This window comes from Mustelus asterias, chromosome 2 (genome assembly GCF_964213995.1).
Source record: "Mustelus asterias chromosome 2, sMusAst1.hap1.1, whole genome shotgun sequence".
NCBI classification, from domain to species: Eukaryota; Metazoa; Chordata; class Chondrichthyes; order Carcharhiniformes; family Triakidae; genus Mustelus; species Mustelus asterias.
This window is the reverse complement of record NC_135802.1, coordinates 9,179,431-9,193,927: the sequence shown is the minus strand read 5'-3', so window position 1 is coordinate 9,193,927 and position 14,497 is coordinate 9,179,431. Positions and strand designations below refer to the sequence as shown.

The 14,497-nt window shown below is 42.3% G+C and overlaps 1 protein-coding gene across 1 annotated transcript in view; it reads left to right on the top strand.

Moving 5' to 3' along the window:
- The window catches only part of bmb (brambleberry), a 54,945-nt gene extending 40,548 nt beyond the window's left edge, over nt 1-14,397 (top strand). Inside the window, exons 7-12 of the mRNA XM_078231176.1 lie at nt 133-339; nt 1,807-1,945; nt 2,304-2,365; nt 6,850-7,037; nt 9,068-9,156; nt 10,146-14,397. Coding sequence (XP_078087302.1) covers nt 133-339; nt 1,807-1,945; nt 2,304-2,365; nt 6,850-7,037; nt 9,068-9,156; nt 10,146-10,263 — 803 coding nt within the window. The 3' untranslated portion in view covers nt 10,264-14,397. The remainder of the gene's footprint in view (nt 1-132; nt 340-1,806; nt 1,946-2,303; nt 2,366-6,849; nt 7,038-9,067; nt 9,157-10,145) is intronic.
- Nucleotides 14,398-14,497: the final 100 nt, after the last annotated feature.

The following is a 14,497-nucleotide window of genomic DNA, read 5'->3' as shown; positions in this document are numbered from 1 at the left end:
ATGTTGCTCGGCCAAAATTATTTCTTTTTAGGTTTTTAAAATCTTCAGACATAATCTTTTTGGATTGCAATGAAGTAACCTGGTTTTCTGTTGTAACAATTGTACTTTTCTGCACTGAATTTGTAATTACAGGAGGAAACCTTCATGTGATCTACACGTGTACAGTACATGTCAGCTATTTTTTGGTTGCTGCTCTCATCATGACGTTCTTGCAAACTCCAGGTTTCTCCCGGGCAGTATTGTTGGTTCTGGTGATGTTGAATGCTCTGTCTCAGTTTAACCACTGTGTCTCCATGGACTTCAAGTGTCTCAGTCTCTTTCTGTCTTTGACTGTGGTTGGTAAGTGGAGAGTTACATTACAGACAGCCTTTTGTCAAGTCAAATACCGGAAAAGGAGATGGGATTGTGGCTCAAGTTTGAAAATTTAACGCAATGTTTAATCTCAATGGGTAATGCTTCCATTTCATGGGACAGAAGTAAATTGGGGTAGTGGGTATTGAAATTACTTGATTCTAATAAATAGTGTGTCCTTTAGGTCAAAGCTTCAGGTCAATTCACATGAAAGACATGAACTTTCTGGTCCAAAAGTAGGTATGTAGTGAATCTAGGTAATAGTTTGAAGGCTCGAGTGGTTTCTATCTGTTCATCACCCAGCTACAGCCACCCAGTGAGGGTGGCACAGTGGTTAGCACTGCTACCTCAGTGCCAGGGACATGGGTTCGTTTCCCGGCTTGGGTGACTGTCTGTGTAGAGTTTGCATGTTCTCCCCATGTCTGCGTGGGCTTCCTCCAGATGCTCTGGTTTCCTCCCACACGTCCAAAAGATGTGCTAGTTAAGTGCATTGGCCATGCTAAATTCTCCCTCCATGTACCCAAACAGGTGCCAGAGTGTGGCAACTAGGGGATTTTCACAGTAACTTCATTGCAGTGTGAATGTAAGTCTACTTGTGATTAATAAATAAACTTTACATGTGGTAAATTGTACAAACATCTAATATTTGCCATTCTGTTAGTACCATTGGTACTAATTCGTGGGCGGCACGGTAGCAGTGGTTAGCACTGCTGCTTCACAGCTCCAGGGACCTGGGTTCGATTCCCGGCTTCGGTCACTGTCTGTGTGGAGTTTGCACACACTCCCCGTGTTTGCATGGGTTTCCTCCGGGTGCTCTGGTTTCCTCCCACTGTCCAAAGATGTGCGGGTTAGGTTGATTGGCCATGCTAAAATTGTCCCTTAGTGTCCTGAGATGCGTAGGTTAGAGGGATTAGTGGGTAAATATGTAGGGATATGGGGGTAGGGCCTGGGTGGGATTGTGGTCAGTGCAGACTTGATGGGCCAAATGGCCTCTTTCTGCACTGTAGGGTTTCTATGATTCTATGATTTGAGTAAGGTACAACTGGGATGAAACCCATTCATGGAACTGTAGCCGGCAAGAATTGATTAGTAGCTTGGAAGAAGATCTTGGCAAAGTGAGGGGAAAGTGTTTCTATACTAGTATTCCAATTCTGCTTATTTATTAAAGAAATAATTGCACATCATAGCCTGTGCCGGTTAGAATTGTCACAAATTGATCCTGACAAATGGATCACTTCAAAGTTCTGATAGTTCTCTATTGAGAGGGAAGGTGAAGAGGAAAATTAGACTGCCATTTAATTCGCACTTTGCCAATCAACACAAAGGAAACTTGTGAATCTTCTGGCATGTAAATAGTAAAAGACGCGGGGATTTCTTTTCCTTTGTAATAGAATTGTGTTTACTGGTTCATTGAACAAGTCGATTCTTATCAAGTTCTATTTAACTTTTGTTTAGGTAACTGGATGTTGGTTAGCTGCTTTAGTTTGGCCTTTAGGAAGAAAGAGTCTCTGCAAGGTCAACCATCTACTCCTGTCATTGTGCCTTCAAACTTCTACAACTTGAAGACTGGGTTTTGCACCTCCACACCTGAGCGGTACGGGCTGGACTTTATGGCTTTTCTTTTCCTCTCTTCTATACCACAGACTTGCAAGGATGGGTACAAGCAGTCCTTGCTGACCATCAACTGCTGAGCCATTCCGATCAGGGCAGTTTCTGCTTTGATAGATTATCGATGTCGAGTTAGTAGATCCGAGGTGGGCAATGGCAGGAATGCATTAACTTTTCCTTCGTTAGGACTGGGGTAAATGAGCCATTACATTCCTTTTATCCAGTAACTCTTGCTAGTTTATGCTGACCTATTGGTGACTGCTTTTATATTTCTTTTGATTATTTAAGTGAACATAGTTTGGTGACATGCACAAGAATACTTAATAAAGCTTTTGTGTTCCTAGAAAGAATGACATTCTCAGCCTAGAGGAAGAACTTGAGAAACTGGAATGTGACAGCTTGCAAGGTAAAATTCAGTGCAAACAAGTTAGAAGCTTCAAAGCTGGAAGAAACCATGCGGTTTAGAAAGTGAAATTGTCGTATCTTTTGCCATGGTGGAGGAATGTGAAAGCTCTGGACTTTCTGTAGTAACAACTTAAAAATGACAACTGATTCCCCACCATCCCAGGAGTACAGTTGTTACTGAGGCCTCCAACAGAGGAATAAAAAGAGTTGGCAGATGGAGTTTCTCCAAGGCTAGAGTCATAGAGATTTGCAGCATGGAAACAGGCCCTTCAGCCCAACTTGTCCATGCGGCTCAGTTTTTACCATTAAGCTCGTTGTCAATTGCCTGCGTTTGGCCCATATCCCTCTACCGATCTTACCCTTGGAACTGTCTATAGATAAATGCGAAATATTGCAGATGCTGGAATCCGAAACCAAAACGGAAAAATGCTGGAAAATCTCAGCAGGTCTGACAGCATCTGTAGAGAGAAAGGACAGCCAACACTGAGTCTAGATGGCCCTTCATCAGAGCTCTAATAGATCTGACGAAGGGTCACCTAGACTCGACATTGCCTTTACTTTCTCCATAGTTGCTGTCAGACCTGCTGAGATTTTTCTGCTTTTGTTTCATTTAACTGTCTAAATGCTTTTTAAAAGACAAAATTGTACCCGCCTCTACTACTGCCTCTGGCAGCTTGTTCCAGACACTCGCCACCCTCTGTGGAAAAAACTGCCCCTCTGGGCCCTTTTGTATCTCTTCCCTCTTACCTTAAACCTATGCCCTCTAGTTTTAGACTCCACTATCTATAATTCCATCTGCCATTCATTAGCCCACTGGTCCAATTGATCAAGATCCTATTGTAATCCTAGATAACCCTCTTCACTGTCCACTAGGCCACCAATCTTGGTGTCATCTACAAACTTACTAACCATGCCTCCTAAATTCTCATCCAAATCATTAATATAAATGACAAATAACAGTGGACCCAGCACCAATCCCTGAGGCACAGGCCTCCAGTTTGAAAAACAACTCTTTACAACTACCCTGTCTTCTGTCATCAAGCCAATTTTGTATCCAATTGGCGACCTCACCCTGGATCCCATGAGATTTAACCTTATGCAACAACCTACCATGCGGTACCTTGTCAAGGGCTTTGCCTACATGGACTTTAGCAATGTGGATTGCACTGTCCTCATCTACCTTCTTGGTTACCTCTCCAAAAAACTCAATCAAATTCGTGAGACATGATTTTCCACTCTCAAGCCATGCTGACTGTCCCTAATCAGTCCTTGCATCTCTAAATGCCTGTAGATCCTGTCTCTCAAAATATCTTCTAACAACTTACCCACAACAGCCACTGGGTCCACTGTTATTTGTAATTTATATTAATGATTTGGATGAGAATTTAGGAGGCATGGTTAGTAAGTTTGCAGATGACACCAAGATTGGTGGCATAGTGGACAGTGAAGAAAGTTATCTCTGATTGTAAAGGGATCTTGATCAATTGGGCCAGTGGGCTGACAAATGGCAGATGGAGTTTAATTTAGATAAATGCGAGGTGATGCATTTTGGTAAATTGAACCACGGCAGGACTTACTCAGTTAATGGTAGGGCATTGGGGAGAGTTACAGAACAAAGAGATCGAGGGGTACATGTTCATAGCTCCTTGAAAGTGGAGTCACAGGTGGACAGAGTGGTGAAGAAGGCATTCAGCATGCTTGGTTTCATTGGTCAGAACATTGAATACAGGAGTTGGGACATCTTGTTGAAGTTGTACAAGACATTGGTAAAGCTACACTTGGAATACTGTGTACAGTTCTAGTCACCCTATTATAGAAAGAATATTATTAAACTAGAAAGAGTGAAGAAAAGATTTACTAGGATGCTACCGGGACTTGATGGTTTGAGTTAAAAGGAGAGGCTGGATTGACTGGGACTTTTTTTCTCTGGAGTGTAGAAGGCTGAGGGGTGATCTTGTAGAGGTCTATAAAATAATGTGGGGCACAGATCAGCTAGATAGTCAATATCTTTTCCCAAAGGTAGGGGAGTCTAAAACTAGAGGGCATAGGTTTAAGGTGAGAGGGGAGAGATACAAAAGGGTCCAGAGGAGCAATTTTTTCAGAGGGTGGTGGGTGTCTGGAACAGGCTGCCAGAGGTAGTAGTAGAGGTGGGTACAATTTTTTGTCTTTTAAAAAGCATTTAGATAGTTACATCGGTACGATGGGTATAGAGGGATATGGGCCAAATGCAGGCAATTGGGATTAGCTTAGGGGTTTAAAAAAAAAAGGATGGCATGGACAAGTTGGGCCGAAGGGCTTGTTTCCATGCTGTAAACCTCTAACTCTACAGCCGTGAGGCTCACCTGCCTGCAGTTCTTGGGCTTTTCCATGCAGCCCTTTTTAAACAAAGGCACAATATTTGCCACGCTCCAATCTTCAGGCATCTCACCTGTGGCTGTCAATGATTCAAATATCTCTGCTAGGGGACCCGCAATTTCCTCCCTAGCCTCCCACGTCCTGGGATACTCTTCATCAGGTCCTGGGGATTTATCTACCTTGATGCGCTTTAACACTTCCAGCACCACCACCTCTGTAATATGTACACTCCAAGACATCACTATTTATTTCCCCAAGTTCCCTAACATCCATGCTTTTCTCAACAGTAAATACTGATGAGAAATATTCATTTAGGATCTCTCCCATCTCTTGTGGATCCGCACATAGATGACCTTGTTGATCCCTACGCGGTCCTATTCTCTCCCAGTTACTCTTTTGTCCTTTATGGAGGTGAGAAGCGAAGCCATGGCAGAAGATGTGCTAGCTGTGATGGGATGGTATAGGGTGGTGCCACAGAATTAAACCTTTAGACCTGGAGACATTGACTGAGGAGGGGAAGGGGAATATGCAGCAGTCAGAGGATGCCATTGGTGACTTTAACCGCAGTAATCTTTGTTCTTTGGACTAAGTGCAAACTGGGTGGAAGGGGTGAACAAAGCGAGGTGGTTACAACATTCAAACATGTTTGAGGAACAGTAGGCTCTGGGTGGTAGTTAGGATTAGGATTTTGAGGGTGGGTGGGGAAGCAGTGGCCATGTTGAAAGATGGGAAATGGGACTGACTAAAGAGAGGAGCTGCAAGTTCTTCAGATTTTGGCCAAAAATAGATGTCATAGTTACAGTTATAAACTGTTTGACTTGGGTTAAACCTGTTTGACTGTGAGAGATGGACAGCAGCCAGACCAGAGGGCTTAGTAATTACAGGAGCGATACAAGAACATACTTTAATATATCACATTAATGCATCACCTAAGTGATTTGTATATGTATTGTAAACAGGGCACTAATGAGAACATGTCAGTTAATTGGCTCTGCCAATATTTGTAACTGGAAACTGAGCTTAGGCTAATTTGTGATAGGAGAAAACGCCATTTAATGATATTTCTTCTCCATCAATGGTTAAAAATAAATAAGCCTTGACTCAGTTTGCAAAACATGGAACAGTGCGATTGATATTAAAGTGTTGGCTTTTTGCAACAACAGATTGAAGTTTACAATGCAACATTTGTGTTTAATAATCATGCTTTTAGGACAAAACCTGACACTTCTGAATTTACAAAGGTTTCTTTCAGCATCCCTCAACATATCCACAAAAGGGACATGTTGAAGTAGCTGCTTTATTTCAGTAATGGTCTGTTATGGCTGCATATTGAAGGTTGGTATTTCCAGTCACGTGCACACCTGGCCCACAGTAGTTTAATACCATTGGATTTGCCTGGTTTTATTTTTTAAAACCATGCCATTGTAGCTATAACATACTCCCTGATCCTTTCCCTGTGGCCCTGCACATTTCTCCCTTTCCAACAGTTACTCCATTTCCCTATGAAAGCCGTGATTGAATCTGCATCCACCACAGAGGCAGAGCTTTCCAGATCTTAATGACTTGCTGCATAATAAAGTCCTCCTGTTGCCATTGCTTCTTTCACCAAATGTTTTAAATAGATGTTCTTTGGTTCTCACTCCTTCTACAATGGGAACAGTTTCTCCCTATATACTCTCTCTGCACTCCTTGTGATTTTGAATGCCTCTATTAACTCTGATCTCCTCCATTTTATTAAGGATAACAGCCCCAGTTTCTCCAATCTGTCTAAGTATCTGAAGCCCTCTCCCTGGAACCATTCTTGTAAATCTTTTCTAATACTTCCTTCCTAAGTAGACTGTGAAATGAGTGGAGATTTAAGCACTGTCCCAACAATTGACTCTTGTGTCTTGCTAGTTAATGGATGGCATGGGCAGTAAGGTGTAACTAATGCACTGGTTATCGTGATGTACTTCAGTGAACACAGCATTTTCCCAGAAAGGTTGTGCTTTGGGAACTTGCTTGAACCGTAGCCTTTTGGTTTGGAATGTTCATTGAGTAGAGGTGGAAGCTATATGAAATACGTATCTTTTGTATTCCTCTGAAACTTCTTCAGGAACAAGTTTGAAGGACTTTTTTTTTCTGATTCAGGCAACTATGGTTTGAGGAATGCAGATTTTATCAGAAGTAGCACTTTGATAGAGACTCCCGCCCAGGCATCATCAGACACTGCAGCTCCAATGGACCGTCTCTTCAGAACTCCGATCAGCTCCATGCCCATATTGAAGAAAAGACTGGGATTAACCAACTCTGCTCGTTGGGAGGTCACTCAGAAAAATGTATGTTCAATTCTAAAATTCCATAAATGTAGCTGATATTTGGGAACAAGATGTTTAGCTTACTGCATCCACACTTCACCTAGAAACTGAGTTTAAAGTCTAACTCTGAATGATTCAAGGGAAATTTCCCCCTCTGGTTTGGGTTGTCCACCTCTCCCTTTCCTATTTGTGTACATTCACAGAATATGCTTGTTCTTTCAAGCAAAGGACCCAAATTGTACTGATACAATCTGATACAGTGAGAAGACTAAGAGGTTTTGGTCTATCCAGCCCATGTTGTAACTGAATGTGCTTATTGCTGGACTGAGCTTTCACACCTACTGGACAGCAAAATGTTTTCAGCTTCTTGCTAATCCTCACGTCCTGATGGTTACCTCCGATCTCCTGCTAAGTTATAAATTAAACACCTTACAAAGTGAACTGTGGCACTAAGCAATTTAGGTTGTCGTTCCAGGTTTCATCCTTGAACTGTTCTCCTTGAGCTGATCCTTGAGCTGGTCTCCACCAGAATGGGGGGGGGGTATAGAATCCCTATCGTACAGTCTGTACCGACTCTCTGAAAGAGCATCTCATCCAGGCCCCCTCCCCCACCATATCCCTATAATCTCAATCCACCTAACCTGCACATCTTTAGCATGTGGGAGGAAACCGGAGCACCCAGAAGAAACCCACGCAGACACGGGGAGAATGTGTAAACTCCACACAATCACTGAAGGCTGGAATTAAACCCAGGTGTCTGGCACTGAGGCAGCAGTGCTAACCACTGTGCCACCAGGTAGGGGTATCAAACATAGCCTCAGCCCACTGGGACTAGGAAAGGGAGGGGGGTGGGGGTGGAGAAAACAAGATTTCCTATGTTGGTGAAGAATTTCAAACCCATCCGGGCCAGAGAGAAAGGATATCCAATGTCTTGGATTAGATCTCAAACTGTGGGAAAAATCCCCTTGGGGAAACCAACCTCCAAGCCAGTATCTGCAACCCAGACAATAGAGCTACTGAAACAGAAAATGATTGCTTCATTTACAGGGACAGCAATAATTTAACAAATACAGATGCATTAAAAGAAAAAAATCAGATCTTGGGGCTTCCACAGGATTCCATTGGAGATCTCCTCAGATCCAGAGATCTGGTTGATTACCAATAGGAAAGGACCAGCCTAGTGCTAGAATAGTTGGTGTTCATGGCCTGTGATATATGATGTGGAGATGCCGGCGTTGGACTGGGGTAAACACAGTAAGAGTTTTAACAACACCAGGTTAAAGTCCAGCAGGTTTATTTGGTAGCAAATGCCATTAGCTTTCGGAGCGCTGCTCCTTCGTCAGATGGAGTGGAAATCTGACGAAGGAGCAGCGCTCCGAAAGCTAATGGCATTTGCTACCAAATAAACCTGTTGGACTTTAACCTGGTGTTGTTAAAACTCTTACTGTGATATATGAACAGAGCAGGCGGAGGCCATTCAGCCCCTCAAGCCTGCTTTACCAATCAATAAGATCATGGCTGATTGGATTATGTTTTTGACTTTGCATTCTTCTCCTCCCACCCCCTCTCATTGTTAGTCAAGATCTATCTACCTCTGCCTTAAAAATATTCAATGGCCCTGCATCTACTACTCTCTGGGAAAGAGTTCCAAAGACACTCAACCCTCAAAAAAAATTCTTCTCATCTCTGTCTTAAATAGGAGACTCCTTATTTTCCCCACAAGGGGAAACCTGTTTCAGCATCCATCCTGTCAAGGCCTCTCTGGATCCTTTATGTTTTAATAAGATCACCTCTCAATCTTCTAAACTCTAATGGATACGAGCCCAACCTGTCCAAGCTTTCTTAGTCAGATAACCCCTCATCACCCCATATAATCAGTCGAGTGAACCACCTCCAAACTACTTCTGGTGCACTTGTATCCTTCCTTAGATAAGGAGAGCAAAACTGTGTACACTGCTCCAGATGTGATATCTTGGTTGTTTTGTTAGTTGTTCCTTACTCCAGTCTATTTTAATTGTACATCTGTATTGTGTCCTTGATGTCTGTTTTAGATTGTTGTGGAAGGGGCTGCCCTGAATCACCATGCAGGCGCGTCTGAAGCTGAAACCTTCAATCTCAATCATTCTGCTGCCAGCAGTGGGTGAGTGCCCCAGTAGAGTACCACAGGAGAAGGGAGACTTCAAACCAACATCTAAACAAAGCAGATTAAGAAGCCAGGAAAATTAGAAAGAACATGGGAAAACTAGAGGGGAAGTAGAGAAAATTACTCAGAAATGTTAATAACTGATTTTAATAGAAAATGAATGCTCTTAGTGCTAAACAAGGACATGGCAAAGCATTAGGGTCTAGGGACATAGGAGTAGACCCTTCAAACATGTTCCCTATTCCTGGCAGATCTGACTGTGGTCTCAGTTCCACTTTCCTGCCTGCCCCTTTGTCTATCAAAACTCTGTCTAACACAGCCTTGAATATATACCCAGCCCCCACTGTTGTCTGGGAAGAGAATTTTACAGATTAACAACCTTCCTTCAGAGATTTCTTCTTATCTCTGTCTTAAAAGGGAAACCACTTATTCTTAAAGAAAATGTCCCCCATTCCCGTCTCCTACAAGTAGAAACATCCTCCGGTATCTACCCTGTCAAGTCCCTCTGGTTCTTTTTATGTCTGCATTGAAAGTGATCAGACTGCCTGATTGTGCAACTAATTCGATCAGAAGATAGTCTGTTTAAAAGGCTGAAATGGGAGAGAGTTGTGTTTTCTGTGGTGAGAAAGGAATTGATTTTAGTATGACATACCCTGTTTTTCTGTGGTTTTATTCTGTTAATTGAAATGGACTGTTCACATCCAGATGTAATCATGCCTAAAAACAGGCTGGTGCTGTACTTATAGACCTATAACAGTGTCTTCTAGAGGCAGCTCAGCATCCACATGGACTGGAGACATTTCCCATCCCTTTCTGCGTTCCCACCTTTGGTCCCAGACTCCTGATGATATGCCTGTGATGTGAGGTCTGTGGTATTCTGGGCCCTACACTATACAGAGATCAATTTCCTCTTTCTCATCACAGTGAATGAGCAATTGATGTGGTTATCAATGCAACTAACCTTTTGTTTTCCCTGTCAATGTTAGATCTCTATCGCAGAGGCAACCCTGTTGTGGCATCACAAAGACTGGCCAGCCATGCCGAAATAAAGCGGTTACCGGACAGGAATTCTGTCGAGTCCACAGTTCAGGGCAGACTTCATAACAGTTCAATCTACTTCAGTCTCAATCACTGTTGCTTAGTTAAGAATATTGATGCTGTTTTAAATTTGGTTAATTTAATTTTCCTGTATTTGTAACTTTTTGGTTTTAAAACAGGTTTGATATATAAATGGGAGAACTCTGGGTGCACAGATCCGATTAGAAGCATTAATAATAATGTTCAATAACCTCCTACCCAAACTGTACAGATTCAGCAAAACAGAAACATATATATCTGTTTCACTTCATTGAGAGCTGGGTACTCGGCCTGTCTGCTTTGAACTAGGTTTGACATTCGACTGTTTCCTCTCTCTCTGAACAGACCGGCCATATGTTTCTGCATTATCTTTGCATTCATCTTTGTTGATTTTAATCCTTTTATTTAGAAACCTGAAATGGTTATTTTTCTTTAAGATATTATATTGAGCTGTGTATCTGCGATGACTGATTCTTGCCCCTGGGAAGCTGATTACTAGCTGCAAATAAGCTGCTGCCAGTATGTAATCCCTTTGTATTTGGAAACCACCGTTGGTTGGATTCTGGCTGTGGAAAAATGCAGCAACTTCCAGTGAAATAAGCATTGGGCTGGAAGGCTGGCTCAGGTCTGTACAAAACTCCCAGAAAACTTGGCTCTTTGCGAGGTTTGGGATGGGAAAAGCAGTCGGGTGAGAGTGTGTGCGTTTACAAGAACAGCAACTTCAGGGTTTTTATTTTGAATTTGTTTTACCATATCCTTATTAGTTTATCCTAATCTCTGACCCCTTCCTCCTTTTTCTGATGTCTCTGGAGATTTGTAGTAATTTGCACATTTCTGTTTGTTAGCAAAGTGGAACTAGCTGGCACAGCAGGGTCTTTCCTTTTGAGTAATTTATTTTGTGCAATCTTTTATCCAGAATTGTATCTATCGGAACTGTGCAGTAACGGGCCCTTCACTGCTTAAACCAATTTTCTGCACTGCTCCTACCTGTTCTGATTTCAATTTAAGACTCAATTTACTATAATCGTTATCTGCCTCTAGTATTACCTTGCTGTCCCTCACTTATTGTTCAGCCTTGTGCTTGTGTCTGCAGTGCTAGTGGGTACACTGTATTTGTATCTGCTTGTAGTCAGATATTCAGGCAGAGGATTCTGATGTGGATGGAGAGAGGTTTGTATAATGTGAAATAGCTTTGTTTGATGTAACAGATTGTGAATGTGGTTGGAGTGGAAGTAAGTGCCCCCTTAAATGCATAACTTAGTCTTCAAGCCACCTCACCACGTGGGCAAAAATCTGAGTCAACACAGCAAAAACCGGAGTGGTCCTGCATTAACCCTAGCAGGAGCCAGGCATTAAAGATGAGGGCTTTGTACTCCTGTCACGCATTTTATTGAAGAGTTTAGTTTAAGTGGTGATCACCTGAAGGATGAAAGGTCATTGGAGTTCTAATCTGTGGGCCATGCCTAACCTGCAATTCCTGGTAATCTGACCTATGATGTACAGATAACCTGACTTAATCAGGTCAAACTTGTGAATAATAGAGTTCCTTGGGGCTGGAAATATGTTCCTTGCCTCTTCAGTGATTAGGTTTAACACTTGGATCTGATTGCATATTCCAATTGCTGATAGGATCATCTCTGTGCTAACCCCAGGCTGGAGTTAAATGAGAAGTTGATTTTAATCTTTTTTTCTGAGCCATGAGATTCCTTGATGAACCTTGATTTAGTTACAAATACAGATGTAGGATGTGCCTGTATTAAATCACTTCTAATCGAAAGAAGTCATGTGTATGCAGGGTGAATTGTTTAAAGTTTGCCAGTTATGTTGTGGAACTTTGTGCTGATACTGAATCTGTTTGGATGGATGTACTGAATGATACTGGCTGTCCACATTACTCTGAGATGAACTGAAACTGTGCAACCTAACTCGCTTTGTGAAATGAATTACCTTCTGTTCAGTTTCTCTGAAGTTAGTGGGGTAGTCATTTTTAAATTGGAGGAAGTTTTATTGGGAAGGCAGGTGATCTGGACGTGTCTGAGATTCTGCACTATCTTGACCTTTACTCCAAGGATGCAGTCATCTGCCCTGTGTAAAATCTCAACCTTTTGGCGTTTCTGCTTTCCTTTGAGTTTTTCTCTGGTGTTTAACTATCCCAAGGTCATTATTTGGGTAGAAATGATAAGATTGTGATTTGCAATCAAGGGTTCCTGAGCCAGTTTGGTAGGGTTTTCACCAGTTTTATTTTTACCTTTCCTGGTTAAAGATCATGAATATGAATTGTTTTTAATGAAGCTTATGGTGCAGTGTACTGATATGTTGTGAAGTCCCTTCTGACATTGTTAATGCAGGCACAAGTTTTTAGTTCAGCGAGATTCATTAACCATAAATAGTTGGGGTAGGAGAAATTCATTACTGGCTTTGGTTTGATCTGCTGGATAATCTATCGGCCAGTTACACCGCAACAGTAAATGTCTCACTTTGAATTGTTAGCTGATCAATATTTTATGATTGAAACATTTTGGGAATATTAATTCCCTGCTCGTTGGGTGCAGTGTCAGTCCATTATCATGTTTTAATCTTGTCAATTTGTAATTATTCAATAAATTTGATTTCTAGAACTGGTTGATGGATTTAATTTTAGTGCCCTCCCTTTACCTGACCTTGAATTGAAGGATGCAAGAGGTCTTTCTCTTTCCACCAGCTCCTCTGCTCGTCCTTCATTAGTACTGAGGGAGTGCTGCATTGCTAGAGGTTAAATAATGTTTGATCACATAAGAACCAGGAGTAGGCCATCTGGTCCCTCGAGCCTGCTCCGCCATTCAATAAGATCATGGCCGATCTTTTTGTGGACTCAGCTCCACTTACCCGCCCACTCAACATAACCCTTAATTCCTTTATTGTTCAAAAGTTTATCTATCCTTGTCTTAAAAACATTCAATGAGGTAGCCTCAACTGTTTCACTGGGCAGGGAATTCCACAGATTCACAACCCTTTGTGTGAAGTAGTTCCTCCTCAACTCAGTTCTAAATCTGCTTCCCCTTATTTTGAGGCTATGCCCCCTAGTTCTAGTTTCACCCGCCAGTGGAAACAACTTCCCTGCTATCTTATCTATTCCCTTCATAATCTTATATGTTTCTATAAGATCTCCCCTCATTCTTCTGAATTCCAATGAACAACTGTACAAAACTCTGGTGTGGCCACACTTGGAGTATTGCGTACAGTTCTGGTCGCCGCATTATAGGAAAGATGTGGAAGTGTTGGAAAGGGTGCAGAGGAGATTTACCAGGATGTTGCCTGGTATGGTGGGAAAATCGTATGAGGAAAGGCTGAGGGACTTGAGGTTTTCGTTAGAGAGAAGGTTAAGAGGTGACTTAATAGAGGCATTCAAGATGATCAAAGGATTAGATAGGGTGGACAGTGAGAGCTTTTTTCCTCGGATGGTGATGGCTAACACGAGGGGACATAGCTTTAAATTGAGGGGTGATAGATATAGGATAGATGTCAGAGGTAGGTTCTTTACTCAGTAGTAAGGGCGTGGAATGCCCTGCCTGCAGCAGTAGTGGACTTGTCAACATTAAGAGCATTCAAATGGTTATTGGATAAACATATGGATGATATTGGAATAGTGTAGATTAGAGGGGCTTTAGATTGGTTTCACTGGTTGGCGCAACATCGAGGGCCGAAGGGCCTGTACTGCGCTGTACAGGCCCTATGTTCTGTAGCCTCAGTCTCTCCTTATAACAAACCTCTCAACTCTGGAATCAACCTAGTGAATCTCCTCGGCACCCCCTCCAGTGCCAGTATATCCTATATCTCAGCTCACTATCAGCTGGACAACACTCGAGATACCAATCCTGAACTGAGGGGCTAACCTACTGTTCAGTACTTAAGAGTTACAGATTCTGCAGGTTTCTTAACCTTTCTCTCACCCTCTGGTTTCTCCTCTTATATTCTTTGGAAGATTGGAATACATATTGTGCAAATAGTTTAAAACAGCACCAACTCTGATCTTGTGAAATATTTTGGGACTGTCAGTTAAGGCAAGGAAGCTCCAAGGGCTGCTGTAATTGTCAACCTGCACAATCTCTCTAAGGACAGTGTGTATTCTTCAGTTTCAGCCAGACACTCTGGCACCTTTGTATGGAAAGGAGTTACATGCACCTTTGCACCCAAGATGCTGGCATATTCCATATATGGAATCAGCAATCCCATTGGGTGTTGCAACCACCAACTGGTAATCTCTATGATTGAAGCCAGATGA